The sequence below is a fragment of the Micromys minutus genome (assembly GCF_963924665.1).
Source record: "Micromys minutus genome assembly, chromosome: 11".
NCBI classification, from domain to species: Eukaryota; Metazoa; Chordata; class Mammalia; order Rodentia; family Muridae; genus Micromys; species Micromys minutus.
Genome location: NC_137980.1, coordinates 8,014,583 through 8,032,693, shown reverse-complemented (window position 1 = coordinate 8,032,693; position 18,111 = coordinate 8,014,583). Strand labels below are relative to the sequence as shown.

Genomic DNA, 18,111 nt, shown 5'->3' with positions numbered 1-18,111 from the left:
CTTACAGCACCATTAGTAAATACTTCTTTAACTGAAGCACATATCTGCATAAACGGTTAAAATGTTCAATAAACTAGAATAGAAGCTCCTCAACATAACGTACCTGTCTTTTTTACCTTTTCCTTTCTGCTGCTTCCCTGCAAGGATTCTTAACTCTTCTTCGGAAGGGTGTTGATACCATCTCAAACTAAGGGAGGAAAAAGAGCCCTTTGGAGTAAGTCACATAAATGACCAGGTCATTTGTTTACTCTCCAAGTATTTACTGGGTTTCCAACCAGAGGACACGGTGCAGAGACAGTCAGGGAAAGTGCGGTGCAAACACACACTGCTAAGCCATGGCTGAGGCTCTGCCCTGCCAGCATTAGTGAGCACTCACCAGAAGCCAGGCCCTGCCACCATGAATTCTAACAGCCTGCAGGTTCGTAGGCAAAATTAACACCAGTTCTGCAAGTCATTCTCCACCCATCCTCCATTTGAGCCAAGTTATCTTTAAGAGAGCTGACTGCATGCTCTCTCACATTTACAAATCTTTCCTTTCTTCCTTTCTATCACACAAAATATCCATGGCACTTAATATTCCCAAGCACCAACCACTTCACTAAGACGTTCCTGTTTTACCGAGGTCTCACTATTTACTAGTCACTAATGTAAGCTACATCTTACCCTTGTGTGTCCGTGTGCTACCATCACTTTATATCTTACCCTTGTGTGTCCGTGCTACCATCATTTGACATCTTACCCTTGTGTGTCCGTGCTACCACCATTTTTTGTGCAATGCTGTAAACTCTTGCCGCTCTGCAAACACCACTCCAGACCCATGCACTTAGTGTTCTGTAGCCATGGCGACCGCAGCACTCTCTTACCTTCCCCTGGACATCCTTCTCATCCTCCCACCCCAGCCCACCCTTCGTTCTTTCCATAATAAACATTCTGTCAAAGTACACGAGCCCATTTAAAACCCTTCTCAAGCCCACTCAAGGCAGTACAACTCGGAGACTGTGCAAGGACTTTCATCAAGGTCCTTGCCATATATTGTTACAAAGAATGAATGCAAACCTTGTATTGCTATACTACCTTTAAATCATGAAACTCTAGATTATAACGAGACGTCTAAACTTAAATATCAACAACTAGCTTGCTGTTTCAATACAGACAATGAGTCATGACTCAATATCTGATATTAAAAAACTCTTACAACTCCAAGATGTCATTGGGATTGTGTTAACTTTTAAGCTTAGATAATTTAGAAAGATACTGAAACATTTATGGCTAAAATAAATACAATGTTTGAAATTTGCACAACAATATGTCGGGGTATGGGCAAATGGAGCCAAGAGGTAAAAGTGTGAGCTATTGTGACGAGTACACAGGAATCCCTCGTTCTGTCTACACTTAGACGTGAGAAAAGGCAGGAGGTGTAATGGGCTTGTGACTTCCTGCCTCTACGGTTTGCAAGTTGAGCCCTGAGCTCACTTCTCCAGATTCCTTTTCAATCCTTCCCTACTTCAAAAGAGCACAAGATCCTGACTAAATGATATTTTATTTCTAACAAATTCCTTCATCTTTTGATACTTTTGCTGACTATAAACATCTCTACTCCAATTTATTTCCTGTTTCACAAGGCAGTGTTCCAGTGTTATAATGCAGAACATATCACCTGTTCATTGCTCATTCTGGACAATGCTTCCAAAGCCCAACCTGACTGATGATTGTTATGCTAATGAGGTAACTCCAGTTGAATCTGGCCCTGGATACCCCATACTAGATTACAGAGCTGAAACTTTCAGTCACTAAACCTCCAGTCTTGAGAGACTAGAGTGTGAGTTCAATCCTTTAAATCAACGGTATAAAATCTACCACATAAAACTGTACCAAGCTTGTTGTAATCTTCTGGTTGGTTAACACACAGATGAGCCCAGAAGGGGAAACCTTCAAGGTGTTCTTGTGCTGGCAGCAGAAGGCTGGCCACCAAGGACAGCGTACGTTAGGTAACAGCTTTGCTATAGACACTGTGGACACGCAGCATGCCTAATGCTAGACACAGCCAGAGGGCTTGGAAGGAGGCGTGCTGCAGGTCAGGGAATCCCAAGTTAACAGCGAGTATCTATGACTATTGTCGGCAAAAATGCAGCTTTGCCACGGGTTTTCTGTGCACAGTCTTGAAGAAGGCTGGTGCCCATGTGTCTGTGTACAGGGCTGTGCACCAGCCTGCATACATGACTATGCCCTCTGGAGAGTACTTTGAGGCCTTCGACTGCAATGAGTAAACACTTCTTATCTGCCTAAGACTTCACATCTCCTAAACTTCCAGGCCTCCTATACTTATCTTCTTTGCTGGCATGAAACTCCTGTCACACAGTTCACCTCTGTCCAGGAAGCTCAGACAGTTCTGTTTTCCGGCCTCGTAAAAACCCCTACCTCCTCTACACGAAGGCGGGGAACCATAGCTACATTAATCTCTTCTGGGGGCAGGCACCTTTCCAACTGGACATCTACATTTTTATCACAGAAGTGTGTTATACAGTCCCCCAATTTCAACCCATCTCCTAAATGACTATAGGGTCACCTCTTTAAAGGAGAATGTTACGGTGGCAGGAAGACACCTTCACCTTCTAGCCACAGAAACGATATCTCTATCTAGGCAAAGACAAACTGTTAAGAAGAGGGAGGGATGCTTTCCTTCTTTAATGAAATAACAGACCTTTCCTTCCCAGAATTCCCATCCTCTGCACGGTTTCTCACAGAGCAGCTGCTCTTTTCTAAAATGCTCTGAAAATTGTAATTTTCCCTTGTCTTCTTCCAACTCTCTTTACAACATGCAACACCTGATGCTTTGGGTCCGTCACTCTAACGATTCCCAGCCCAAGTTTTTAGCACTGGCTTCCTGCTCTGAACGTCAATGTCTACCTTTAAGAGGCACCTTCTCTCCTCCAGACAACTGCTGACATTTACTGTCTGCCTGCCCTGTAGTTTTTCTTTTAAGACTCAATAAAGTTGATCCAAAACTTTCTTCTTCTGAGTCTCTTAAACCCCTTTGTTAATGAGAATAAAGCCCCATGAGGGGGATCTGCATGTGAGGACTCTAGAGGCCCTTCTCACAGTTTCTGTAGTATTTCCATCCCTCATGCAAAGGACAGAGACCATGTGCCCGCCATGGCCCGGATCCTTCTTTTTAATTAGACACTCTGTATTTGCATTTGCAATGTTAGTGAGCTAGATGGAAACGGAGTAGCACTGGAACCTTCCTGAAGCTGGCGCTATTTTATAATGCCAAGCTAGGACAGTTGCTGGCATAGAGTAAGTGCTCAGAAGGATCACTGAGCCAAATAATCCAGTTTCTCCTAGTTTAATGCCTATACATACACATATAGATGTTTCTACACACACACACACACACACACACACACACACACACACACCCCAAAACCAATCTAATTACAATTAAGAGATGAAAGGAACTTCCTGCAATTTCTATTCAAGCCCAGAATTTGAACTTGCAGCTGCCTCTTGTTATTCGTGGCAGTTATATTCTATAAAGTGGCCCCGAAACACTCAATCATTGCTCCTAGGGAAATGCAGGGTTAGGTTCCTGTGAGCCTCTGGTCACAACTTTCATGAACTGATCAAGACTTAACTGTGTTATATGTGTTTCTGTTTTTAAATATTTGTATAAGATTGCTGATTCAGCAACACTGACTTCATAGCAAGCAGCACTATCTCATGCCTGAATATAGCTTTCCTAATGTTCACACTCATGAGTATGGCATTTTCCCATGTTCTGCTCATCCAACATAATTCCTATGAGATACATCACAACCTTTGTATCCATATAAGTATCAGGCAATGAATACACCGTATGTTTGGAGGCCACTGTATCTTCTACTTTATCTGCTCTTTTGTGAGAGGCTCTCTCTATAGTCCTGGCTGTCCTGGACTTACTATAGACCTGCCTCTGCTTCCTCAAAGCTTGGATTAAAGGCATGAATCTATCAATGCAAAATCAAAGTAAAATAAAAATAGCCTTAACTAGACAAAAGGGATGCCTATTTAGGAGAATTAAAACAAGCAACCAGAATTTCTTTCTTAGCTCCCCAGCTGGGGACATATTCGAAGGTCCACATAAACTCTTCACTATTTGTGGAAGTCTATGGTTGACTAGTAAGGCTCTACCCACAGAGTGACTCTGCTATTACAAATTTTAGTATGTCCACAAATCATGGGGAATGCACAGTATTCAGAAGAACACCTAGTAGTAATTCATTTAAAAGATTAAATGTAGTTATTTGGCCGTGAGAAATACTGTATAATGAGTGAAAATCACAGAAGTGATGAAGTATAGTAAGAACCTGTTATCTTCAAAGAACTTTTCCTTTTAAAATTGTTTCAAGGTAGACACCCTGTCTTCGTGTACACACACACAGAGTGTACACACTTGTGTTCCCGCTCATGCCTCGCTCCTCTGAGGCAGGCATCGCTCCTGGAACTTGGATGGGGCTCACAAGCTGTGCGGTTGGTTGGATGGTTGGTTTGTTTTCTGTCAGTCAGGGCAGCTTCAGAGATCCCATCTCTGCTGATGACAGTGACAGGAACGGTATGAGAGCATTTGCTTTGTTCTGTGGATGCTTAAGATCCAAATTCAGGTCTCATGGCCCCACAGCAAGTGCTTCAGTCACTGAGCCATCTCTCTAACCCCTAACTTATTTTTATAAGACCATATTTCTAAATGAAATAATAGTATAATTCTTATGAGATCATTTAAAATTATCTTCTTTAGTAACATTTTTACAGCTGAACTACAACAACGCTGGAGCCAGTGAAGAAGCATTTCTAGTCTACCTCTCACTCCTTCATCAGCCATGGAGGAGATTTATGGAGAACCCACCGTGGTCCACATACTCTGAGATGGTCATACAACTGATTCAAAATCAAATCCAATAAAGTCAAGGGTCTGCCTCCTTTGATAATTCTATTCCAGTCAGGGTAGAATTATTTAATTATTTTCTAATAAAAAATAAATTGGAAGTTGTGATACTACAAGAAAAAAATTAAATTAATGGTGAAATACGAGTCTTCACTTATGATACATTAAAAAACAGAAAAAGTTAGAACAGGATTTTAACCAGCATCCTAACTGGTACGAACTAGAGAGAACATTGAAACAAGATGTCTGAAAGCATGAAAGCCTAAAGAAATAAGTACCATCAAAGTAACTAAAGGCCAATGAGCAAATAAGTGCAGCAAAGATGCAAGGGGCAAGCTCAGACGGTAGGAAGGACCCGACACGGCAGGCTCACCTTGACAGGATGGAGCACAGGTTCTACGCTCAAATGACAGTGGCAAGCTCAGGAGAGAGCCATTGCATTTACATTCTGAGACGGGTTTGCTGCTCGGTAAATCCGTGGGAGGCCAGAACAACTAGCAGGAAGATGTACTCTGGATAGCAAACCAACAGGCTAAACTCAGATGGGTGCCTACTTGACTCCTTTACTAACAGTCAGGACTCAGCGCACAGTTTAATTCAGTACCACATGGTGTATGTTTGCAACAGTTGCACCATGCCTTTCTAACATGGCTATAAAAAAGTACTTACAGGAAAATTGTTCAGTATGTCAAATAAAAGGCATAATGTAAATCTCTACATATACTATGGCATAACTAATGGATAAAATCAACTAGAAAAAATTAGGCGGAAATACAACAAAATTGATACTGATTACCTTTAGGTCATCGGCATTTAATTAATCTGCTACCGTGTGTGTGTGTGTGTGTGTGTGTGTGTGTGTGTGTGTGTGTGTGTGTATCAGTTTGTCATCTTTATTTTTATACTGCAGGTATATACTGCTTTTGAAGAGGAAAAGTTAATATAAGTAAAAATAAAAGGCTCTCATTAAGACTGAAATTTTTACATTTAAATGTATTAATTTCAATATATTTGCTAGCAGGTAATTTTGTTTGTTACTTTTTTTCCACTTATTTTGGGTTTACATAATAATAATATTTCAAATAGTAAAGTTAAATTATTTTGTACTTTACTAAATTACTGGACAAGTGTACTTTGGCCATTCTCATAAGCCACTTCCATAAACTAACTGATCACTGTAACAATTCAGCAACACTGAAAAAGTAGAGGAAACAGAATTATCAGTCTGGACTTTACGTAAAGTGGCAAGGTCATTGACACCAGACCTCTTTAGAAATTTTAAATGGAGATCTGAGCATGAACAAAAGCTGTATTAACAGAGCAAGCTATAAAGGTTTTACCATGTAATTATGAAAAAGTATATTGCAGTGTCTACAACACAGGCCACTGCTAGAAAGAGAAGGTTTGTGCCTCCCAAAGTCTTCTGTTAAGATCTAGGAAGCAGTGAGATATCTGACTCTGACTCTGGGAAGGAAATGAGGACATAAACAATGAATGGGACCCATGCTCTTTTAAGACAGAACTTGACTTACAGTCATGTGGCATCCTGATCTCTGGCTGTGGAATGTGAAACAGGCTTCTGATTTTACAAGCCACTCAGTCTACAGTACTTTGTTAGAGCAGCTCAAACTGACATGGCAGGAACTGGCCACAAGTTCAGTTTTTACTGTAAATGTCCACAGGTGGGAAGAAATAATCCTCTGCTATTTGTTGAGAAGTTTCAAGGATTATCATGAACGTTCTGGACCAGGACTAAGGCAAAGAGAGCAAAGACTCTTAACATTCCATAAAGGGAGAAGCTGAGGTTTAATTCTTTCCCTTAGGTCTTAGGTCCTACCTACGTACATGTGAATAGCAGGTTTGTCTCACAAAAGGGAGCTTACAGACTGTTGACTCAGACAACTGGAAACCAACAAGAATGCTAGCAACTGAATACTGAGATGTTACATCACCCTGCCCACGTGTGGAATGAAACAATAAGGTAGTATATCTGAGCAAACTATAAATGACTTAATTTTAAACTGTGTGTGTGTGGGGGGGGTGAGATAGTACAAAAGCATGCATGCCAGGGCACAAATGTGGAAAGTTAGTTTTTTCTTCTACCATGAATGAGTGACTGAACTCACTTTTACCCACTGAGCCATCTATCTCACAAACCCAAAATACATTCCTAAGAGACATACGACTGAAGGTAGCAGAGCAGTGAGAGATTAGAGAAACGACATGTAAGGAGAGGAAGGCATGCATGAGACTTGGGGCAATGAGGATGAAAAGCAGGGCAGGTCGAGAAGCATGAGAGTCAGCCACTGCTCATGCAGACCCACTGTGTGGGGCATGGGAGTCAGCCACTGCTCATGCAGACCCACTGTGTGGGGCATGGGAGTCAGCCACTGCTCATGCAGACCCACTGTGCGGGGCAGGAAGGCGCTCACCTACCACTTACCTCTGCCAAAACAGGGCCAAGCAAACTTAAAACAAAGGTCACTTTAATTACAACAGCCAAGTAGAGGTTTTTGTTTGCCTAATTTTCAATTAAGTGGCTAGAGAAAGCTGTTCACTCTATATAAAAAAAGCAACTTCTCAGAACTGTCCTTCCCAAGGTCTAAGAGCTTCAATCTCTAGGGTTGTTTTCAAGGTCAGCACTAGAGCTCATGTGTTACTGGCCTAGAAACTCTACTTAACACACAGCTTCTTATTCAAGAAGAAATTCCTTGACCATAGTTGGATCCAAATCTAATTATGGAATCTGCGTTAGTATGCACGGGTTGAAGGTGCCTGAAACAGTGCTTTCAATGTCCACTCTCAATATCACCTTGGCACACGCGCTGGACTGTCTACCGTGGTTTTACATGAATGTTCACAAAGTTTCAAGCTTTAGATTACTGTGGATTTTCTTATTAGTGATTGGAAGAATGGAATGAGTATAAGCCACACATAAAGTTAAGCTGCTGTTGTACTTTACTAATTACTGACACAGTAAAACCTATATATAGACTGAGCAATAAGGCAGGAGCTAAGCTCGACTTCATGGTTAGTATGCGACTGGAATCAGAATCACTGTTGGGCTTTGCTTTAGAATATAAGATGGCTAGGTGCCAAGGAATACCACCAAGAATACAGTAAGTGCATACACTATCTGCGTGTGAATATGTGATGTATATACAGAAGACATATGACATATCATGACAGTCTCTGAAAGACAAGGAAAGCACTACAAGGGAGAAGGAGAAAAGACACAATTCTATTTACTCAGCTGCCAACAGAGATCCCAGGTCTACCTGACAAGATTCGGAGTAGCTGAGAAGCCATCAGTGTGGCAAATAGGAAGGAGTCCATCCTATTCAGTGCGATGTACCACATAACCTTAGGAGGTATTTGAAACTACAGACATCTCAAGCCCTGTACAGGCTGTTTTCGTGAATATATACTTACTGGTCAAGTTTGATTTATACGTCAGGTACAGTAAGGAAGTGACAATGAGGAACAAATAGGAAAATTTCATTTCACTGAAATGAAAGCTGTTAACATTGCCTCTCACGGTCTCACGGCCCTTCCTGCGGTCAATATGGACGTGTGATGCTGATCGTATGCGGTAATGGCGATGTGGGCGATGCTGTGAGCAGCCTGGTCTGTGCTGTAGAAATGACTTGGATACAGCACCTGATACCACAAAATAAGCCTCAGCCTGACCTGGGATGTCACATGTAGTGTGACAAGTTAAGAGCAGAGTGCAGTTTCATCACGATACTCAGAATGGTGTGCCACTTAGAAGACTATTTCTGCAGCTTTTCCACTCAGTGTTTCAGACTGTGATAGAACGCAGTGGAGAGGACCGTCCCAGCTTATGGGCGGAGCTGTTGCACTAGCCCGTGACTTGGGCTTCTAAAGGAAGGTCTGGGGCAGTTTATGTTTCATCACATGCACCTGAGTACACGGTCTACAACTTGTTTCCCATGTGTGAAGTGGAACCAGCACTGCCTATCCCAAAAGATAAAACAACTCCGCAACCGTGTTATTTCTGAGCCACAATAAAATCACCTCAGCTTCTCACTGACCTTCAGCGGCTACCAGTCAAGAGGCCGGAGCAGAAGACATGAGTCGGAGTGAGTTCTAGGCTGACACCACAGCATCCTCTGACTCACAATCCAGTCTCCGTGCACTTGACAACCAGCACAGCATTTAGCAGTCAACTCTGAGGCCATAGAGACGACAGCCCACAAAATGCATGACCAGTGAAATCTCTTCCACTTACAAGATAACTAAACTCCTTCATCGCCATTTTGTGAGGCGTCCGCCCGAACAGCTATCCAATCACACTCCGCCCCGGCTGACCCCATTCCTGTCTCACAGAAGTGAAGCCACATTAACCAAGCACTGGAACTCTGGAGGTTACAACATGTCCCAATGTATCCTTCCCTACTTCACTCACAATATCCAAATGATGTATAGGTCTTTAAACATTTGTCAGCATGCTTTATATGAATACCAAGACTTCACAGGTTTTAAACTAACAAAAACTACTGTTAAAAACTTATGACAATGTTATTTAGTGAGAGCTAAAAAAATAAACTTTTTATGCTAAAAGGCTTGTTAATTTTAAAAATCTGCTGATTTTGTTAGGTACAGGTGCTTCTTTTCCCTGCAGGTATTGACTCCTTTGTTAAAGCAGCTCAACCATGACGTCAGTATACTTAATCAGGCGCCGCTTTCATCTCTGCACTGCAAAGATCTGGAGTCAAAGAGATACAGGATTTAATATAAACCCAGGTACTAAGCTTTAAAAAAATTATAATTATTTATGTTATCATGAAATAAATGAATAATAAGATGATACCTACAAAAACTAAAAAAGATTTTAAAATCTCACCCAAATTCTTTAGCATAGTGTTAATTATGCTGTGGTATCTATACAAGTATTGATTCACATAAATGGTCTTACTAAACAAGCAGCAAAGAATACCCAAGTCATCATATAACAGTTTTCAATTGCTCAAATGGCTTCAAATAAAAACTATCATTTATGATCAATAGCATATAAGTCACTAAGATGGTATCGATTTTAAACATAGTACAGTTTCGTATCACTGAAGGTTGAAAGAGTAATTAATCCTCAATGCTATAAATCAGTGACCTTATCCTGCTGAGTCAGTTAGCAGTGCTGAGTTGGCTTTGGTAGGTAAACTGTAAAACACATGACAAAACAGTGAGAAGATGGAATGAGGACAGAAAAGTGACCTTACTCCAATACATGACTTCTAACACAACTTCATACAGCTTGAAAGGCAGCCTTAATCAATACAAAATACAACAAGTTACAATCACAAAAAACAAACAACCCCCCTCAGCTTAATGTTTCATTTTAAAGACTGTTTCCTTTAAATTCTTTAGTCTTATGACACATTTTATAAAAGACCAAACTTAGACTGTAGCTCAGTGAGATCTTAGCTCTTAACATATACAGTGCACACCCTGGTTCAGCTGAAAAGTTTGCAGTCTATTACTTTGATATTAACAAGTTTATTTTATAATTTAAGGTTTTATATGTTTCCTTTAAAGTCATTTACTTAAAACTCATAATAATTTGCCCAGCTGATATTTTATTCTTTTATGGAAGGTATAGTAAACCTACATAAAATTCCAGTCACAAATAATAGTTTTGTATACAGGAGAATTTTATCAAAAATGGCAATCACCGTTTATTCATTTAAAGTACATTTAAAGTTTATTTCAGTACATAATCAGTACACGTGTAAATATGCAATATTAAAAACTTTAAAGTTTGAATATTTTCCTATATTTGACTGTCACAAAGAAAAAAATACAAAAGACAGCAAACCGGCATAAAAGGGAGAATAAAGGTGAAGGAGAGCTCTGTAAAGAGAGCAGCCTTCTAACGTAAAGGCTCATTTGTCCTGCTGAACGATGGCCAGCATTTGATCAGCTACTGAAGTAGCTGTTTATCACTGACGCTTTCTAACTGTCCAGGACTGCTCACAGCTTGTATTTCTGTGTACAGATTTCTCTGCAACTTTATCATCCAACTCCTTTTTTTCTCATTTTATTATACTATGCAAATCTTAGCATGCCAACCTTTTTTTTAAGAAACAAAAGAGATAAATAGTATTACGTTTATAGTACAATAGATTAAATAGTACAATATAATTGCACTCAGTCCTCACTGAATCAAGGAGATTAAAATTATCTGCAATAAAACAAAGAGCATCTGGTTCTTAAACTAATTTTTAAATTAAATCACCAAAAGCATGGCATTTATTCTAATTTCTTCCCAACTTGTAAGCACTTGCTTCTAACTTTTCACCCTCTTGCTGACCAGCTGTCGTTCCTATTTTCAGTGGTGAGGAGATGGAAGGAAAAGGAAGAATGGGATTGGGACCGGATCTCTCTCCTGCCCTGCTGCTTTTGTGCTGCAGTTAAACTACCACATCAAGAGAAAGCAAGACTTCCTCCTCCTAACATTCGAGGTAGTTATTTTACAATCACATTCAAATTAGTACTTGGAGGAAGTGACTCAGCCTTATAAGTATGAGACTCCAGGTACCAGGCATTATCCAGGTGAGGCAGCTATGTCACAATCCTATTATTTGTAAGGCAGAAAGATAAAGATGGGGACAGAAGGTACCATAGTGAATTCTATGCCAGCCTGCGCTATATGAAAGCTTGTCTCAAAACAAACAAAAACTGTGCCCATTGCAATCAGCCTATCCCTTCCTTACCTGCCATTACAGAGTAGCCATCGAGCAAGAGAATAGTGAGGTATAATCTTCTGCATGACACTGGCCATCACCATGGTAACAACCAGCTGTATACCTATCACACCCTGTGTGAAAAAAGAAACAAATTTAACAATAAATTACTAATGTTTAGGGACCCTGCTGGAAAACTCTATACATCTTGAAAATGACAGTTTTAAGAAAACTGGCTTTAACATTAAAATAGCTTGTTCTTGTGGTATTTAGGTATTTAAGAACACATACTTAGTTTAAACTACAGTATGGGGGTATCACTTCCATAACTCTCTTCAAATTACCAAAAAGTATCACATGCATGTGAACACATGTAAAATAGACCAAACATTCAAAATTTATTCCCAAGAATACTCTATATAAATTAAGGATATCTGGTCAATTTTGGTGAAAGTTCTATGAGGTGCTAAGAAACTATTGTTTTTGTTTGGGTGAAATGTTCTGTAAATATCTGTTAGGGTCATCTGGTTTTTAACATCAGTTAGCTCTAGAATTTCTGTCTGGTGCTTGTCTGAATGGCCTGTCAGGAGTGGGGTGGTAAAATCCCACTATCAGTGTTGGAGGGTTAATATGTTCTTTAAGCTTAGTAGTTTTTCTTTTACTAACTTGAGCATCCTTGTGTTTGGTGCATAGATAATAAGAATTTAAATATGCTCATGATGGATTTTTCCTTTGATATGTATGCAGTGTCTATATTGACTGGTTTTGGTTTGAAGTTTATTTATTTTTGTCAGATATTAAATCAGCTACAGCAGTTTGCTTCTTAGATCCATTTGCTTGGAAGATCTTTTCTATCCCTTTAACTGGGACAGTGTCTATTCTTGATATTAAGGTGTGTTTCTTGGATGAGGTAGAAAGACGGTTGTTTTGTGTTCACTCTTAGTCTATGTCTTTTCAATGGGGAACTGAAACCACTAATGTTGAGAGATATCAATCAGCAGTGTTTGTTGATTCTTTTTAAAGTGAGTGCATGTGTTCCCTCTCGCTTTATTTGCTAGCCTGAGATTATTACTTGTGTTCTCTCTCTCTCTCTCTCTCTCTCTCTCTCTCTCTCTCTCTCTCTCTCTCTCACACACACACACACACACACACACACACACTCGAGGTTCTTTGTATATGTATTTATGGCTTCTAGTTTACTAACTTTCTAAAATGTGATTCCTAGGTAACAAGTGGGTCTCCACATCTACATCTGTTTCTTGTGACCTGTTAGTTTTTCTTTTATCTTACTAAATTTTATTTCATTTCACTCTATTATTTTCTTAGAAACCTGCTTATTTTCCAATTAAAGATTGAAAGAGAGCTGCAGGTGGGGAGGAACTGTGAGGAGTAGATGAGGGACACTGTAATCAGGATATATCATGTGAGGAAAGAAATCTATGCTCAAGAAAAAGTAAAACAATAAATTAAGGGTACGAAATATGGTGAAAGTACTGATTTCTTCATCAATCTCTAAACCATTTAAGAACAAAAATGGTAAACTTTAAAACCATCAGACTGGGCATAGCAGCACATACCTTCAATCCCAGCACTCAGGAGCCAGAGGCATAGAGAGACAATGTCTCAAAAAACATACAAAGAGTAGTAGATGGGAAGCCAGGCCTGTGATGAATGGTAAAGGAAGCTGAGGCAGGAAGATTGATTCAGAGTCAGAAGCCAAGGTGAACTATCACATCTCTAAAGAAACAGAGACAAAAACAGAACAACACCAACAAAAAGCAGCTCAAACCAGCTCTTCAGTCCACGACTGAATGTGCAAAGTGAAAGAGCAAAGACCATCAACTTTGGATTCCTCATCAACTCCTGCATCTACTCAGCAGAGTGGCTCCAGCACACCACCTAAACTTTGGTCCTTTGTTTCCAAGGAGACAATAATCCAATCTACTTAACTCAACTGGGAAAGAGTAAGAACTAAGTGATTACTATCATTAGAAGACAGAATTTCTCAAATAAGGAAGTTGAGAGACGCTTCTTACTATTTGAACGTATTTTAATGCCTTAAACTCAGACAACTGGATTACAAATAGGGCATATAGGAGAGGTACACTGTCAAAATTGTAATTTTTGAAGAATTGACTCATTAATTTACTATTTTACTAGTACTAACTTAGACCAAGTTCTATAGCATGAGCAACTGTAGTATTATTATCAGATTTGAACATTTCCAAATCTCTTAAATGTTCTGAATTTTTTTTTCTTTAACAGGGCACACTTTTGAAGAAATTCAACTACAGAGTTAAATTTCACAACACAATACTTGTGAAAGTATTCAAAAGCTTCAAAGACTGTCACAGCTGAGTCTCAAACATGCCACCATGCAGTCTTAATGGTTTTATGGAGCCTTAAAATAATAACTTGGCTGAACAGTCTGTATTTGAATTCACTGCCTCTGTTCAAACTCCCTTGACAACTGGGACTAGGAAAATTAACCTATAAAACAGTTTAGGGGCACAGAGGGTTGTAAAGCTTATGGTAAATTTTAGTGAACCTCTCTAATTCTACTAACCTAAGGTCATGAATAAAGAGGAATGGTCTGGAATGACCATTTCAATTTTTGTAAGTAATATTTTCTGAGCAGGTTAAAAAAAAAATCTTACCAATAAAAATTAATTAATTCTCCAAGAAATCAAAAATAATACCAATCCATTTTTTTGCTCAATAACACTAAAAACAACACTTCAATAGAGAAATACAAACAAATTGCAATTTTATATTTCAAACTTTGAAACTTATGTCACCTTCAGTGGCTGACACTATTATGTTTCATTAAAGTAGCTCTCCTGCTGGCAAACAAATGGAAGAAAACACACACTATTTACTATTAGAAGGCATATTTGCATGTAAACTTGGGACTCACATCACCCCAAATGGTTTCAATTATCATCTCCTGAGTAAGTTAGGCAACAAAAAAGAGAAAGGCTATTACCCATCGACCTTCAGCCCCCACTCCCCACCCCTGTTTTTCAATAATTTCAAATGTTTAGTGGCTACTGCTGAGGAAGATTTCTTAAACATGTGAAAATCATTTTACTCTAAAAGAACAGAAAAACACATCATCTCAACCTAGAATAATACAAAACTTAACAATTCACACTTTAGGTACTTAAGCAAGGCTTCTCTAGACAATTAACCAAAGGAAACAACTTAAATAACCTAAATCATATACCTACCTGGTTATAGACTTAAGGAGAACCCAGGAACCTAATTTCAAATTTAATGATTCTTCTAATGAAGTCTATCGAGTTCACTTAATTAATATGCTTGTACTCAGGAACAAGCCATTGCATGGTGCTTTAGAACACACGCAGTAAGGAAATGTGTGTGGTCTTGACCCTTCATGAGCAGTTACCACATACCTTACATGAGAGGTACGTACACTATTCAAGTGATGAGATGGGCATTCTATGACATACAACAGGGAGAGAAGTTGAGAACTAAGCTATGGCAGGTCACGTTGGAAGGTCAGTTCAAGAGGCAGTAGTTTCGTCAGAGTCTAAAGTGCCTGCCTGCTGCTGTATGGCAAAGACAGGAGGCCAAAACTACACATCAAGAGGTGAGACTATCAGATTGAAATTTAAACTAAAGCCCATTAACGTGGTAGGATATGGTGAGCAGTTAAGAAAAATTCCTCTAGAGACTAAGAATGAACGCAGAAGAGCCCAGCAGAACTTAGCCAATGGCTTAAATGGAGAAGAGGACCTGAAGGTCAATTAGAAAACAGGGCAGCAGCATCTCTTATTTATGTCTGTGTATGTCGCACAGTGGTAATTTAATAATTTCAAACAATAACAAAGCACTATAAATCACATATCATCACATATCATAATATGCTGTCCTGCTGGTTATGGTGACACATGCCTATAATGTCAGGAAACAGAAGCAGGAAGAGGCTAGGCTTGGCTACAAAAAGTTGGTATCCTGCCTGGGCTGCATAGGTAACACATTTCAAAACAAACAAAACTCCAAAAAACTCTCATTCACAGCTGACATCTTGCTACCTGTGATCAGGGACTTAGCACAGAAACCTGTTTTTACTGACAGTTACACCTCCAGCACTCAGAGCAGTATCATTTAGTATAGTTTAGAGCACACAGTAAGTGCAGCATGTCACAGCCAAATGAATGAAATCATAAAGAGTCAGTGTTATCAAAATTGATAATCCAAGATTAATATATATATATATAAGGAAGCATCAAATAAGATAACATTTGGGCACAAACTTGCACAGTATAAGGAAGTGCTATAGAAATTAAAATTTCATAGACAAAGGAAATTCCAGGCTAAATGACAAGCTTAAGTGTGTGAGAGTGTGTGTGAGAGTGTGTGTGTGGTGTGTTCCCAAATTTTAGATCACCAAGAACCTTTAAAACACAGGAGTACTTGGTTGAACATGGAAAGAGGTAAGCCAACCATCATCACTCCCTCTTCCCCTCCAAATCCAATCCTGGAGTCTCATGGGCAACTTTGCAGCAAAATACTCATGGCAGCTCTCCCTGCCCCTGCTTCCAATCCTATGGGCCCTAACAGATCTTCCCCTTCTAACCTCCCTGCCCCAACTCAGTACTGTACCCCAGCCCCCAACTTTAGCAGGTACCCCTTGTTAACCCACCACAATCAAGGAAATCACACAGGATTCCTGCTCTTCTCCATCTGTTCCACTGATCCAACAGCCCAGGCTCATTCCCAGCACTACAGTACAGCCCATGTGAGCTCTCTCTTCACTGCCTGTCCCCCACCTAATCCCCATTCCAAGTAGATAACATAAGCAGTATCTTTCAACACTCTGCTCTCCTCCCTCCTACGGGTCCCCTTAAACTCACAGAATACCCTAACCCCAATACCCAGAAACACATTTTTCCTGGTACTCACACTGGTCACAACTATAGATTCCAGAAAACATGCTACCCAGCAACACCCAGGCATCACACTAACAAGACAAATTCAGAAATCAGCACCTAGGCATATAATCAAACCAATTCCAGGTACCTAGACAGCCGCATAAAAATGCAATCAATAACAACCAAGAAAACATATCTCCACTAGAATCCAGTTATCCTATACCACAGCATGAACCAACATCCCGACACAGCTGAAGCACAAGAATATTAACTTGAAACCAACTATATTGGCAGAGGTCCTTAAAGAGGAATAAATCCCTTACAGAAATTCAGAAAAACAAACAGTGTGATATGAAGAAAACTGTTTAAGACCAGAATATGAAAATAGAATAAAAAAGAAAACACAGTCTGAAGGAATGCTAGAAATGAAAAATGTAGGAATTCTAACAGGAACTAGAGAAGTAAACTTCATGAACTGAATATAAGAGACAGAAGGGCTCTTCGGGCTTAGGCTTCGGTTCTGGAGACATGGCTAAACGCACCAAGAAGGTCGGGATCCTCGGGAAGTACAGGACCTGCCATGGTGCCTCTCTCCAGAAAATGGTGAAAAAAATTGAAATCAGCCAGCACGCTAAGTACATGTGCTCCTTCTGTGGCAAGACCAAGATGAAGAGATGAGCCGTCGGCATCTGGCACTGTGGTTCCTGCATGAAAACCGTGGCTGGCGGGGCCTGGACCTACAATACAGTCACAGTGAAGTCTGCCATCAGAAGGCTGAAGGAACTGAAAGACCAGTAGGAGCCCTACCATCTGAGACTTGCCTGGCCTGCAATAAACGGGTTAATTTACAGGAAAAAAAAAAGAGAGAGAGAGACAGAAGGGAGAATCTCAGGTGGTGAAGATATAGAAGAAATGGATACATCAGAAAAAAATCTCAAATCCAAAAATGTCCCCAAACAAAACATCCAGGGAACCTGCAGCACTGTGAAAAGATCCAACCTAAGAATAATAGGAATGGTGGAAGGAGAAGAATCCCAGTTCAAAAGTCCAGAAAATGATTACCACAAAATTATTGTAGAAAATATTCCTAGCCTAAATTTGATGTCTAACAGAGATACAATAATCACAGAATACCAAATAGATTGGACCAGAAAAGAAAGTCTCCTTGAGGCAGGGCACAGTATCACAAGCCTTTAATGCCAGGACTTGGGAAGGCAGGCAGATCTTTTAGAGTTCAAGGTCAGTCTAATCTACAAAGCAAATACCAGGAGGTAGGACACATAGAAACCTTGTCTTAGGGGCAGGAGGTAATCTCCTTGCCACATAATAATCAAACATACTACAAGAATATTAAAAACTTCAAGGGAAAAAAGGAAGTAACATATAAAGGAAGACCAATTAGAAAGGAGACTCCAAAAGCCAGAAGGTCCTATACATATACACTGCAGACTTGAAGAGGTCAGATGCCAGCCCAATCTACAATACCAGCAAAATTTTCAATCATCATAAAAGAAAAAACAGGACATTACATGATAAAGCCAAATTTAAACATGATCTACAAATCCACACCTACAGCGAGTGCTAGAAG

The 18,111-nt window shown here is 39.8% G+C and overlaps 1 protein-coding gene and 1 pseudogene across 2 annotated transcripts in view; one reads left to right on the top strand and one right to left on the bottom strand.

Moving 5' to 3' along the window:
• The window catches only part of TMEM161B (transmembrane protein 161B), a 57,407-nt gene that overhangs the window by 22,374 nt on the left and 16,922 nt on the right, over positions 1-18,111 (bottom strand). The window contains exons 2-3 of the mRNA XM_080925035.1: positions 11,656-11,759; positions 104-187 (exon numbers count right to left, since the gene is read on the bottom strand). Of these exons, the coding sequence (XP_080781161.1) occupies positions 104-187; positions 11,656-11,759 (188 nt within the window). The remainder of the gene's footprint in view (positions 1-103; positions 188-11,655; positions 11,760-18,111) is intronic.
• On the top strand, positions 17,042-17,321 carry LOC308427027 (large ribosomal subunit protein eL43-like; annotated as a pseudogene). The gene has a single exon. The product of its transcript is annotated as a large ribosomal subunit protein eL43-like (transcript).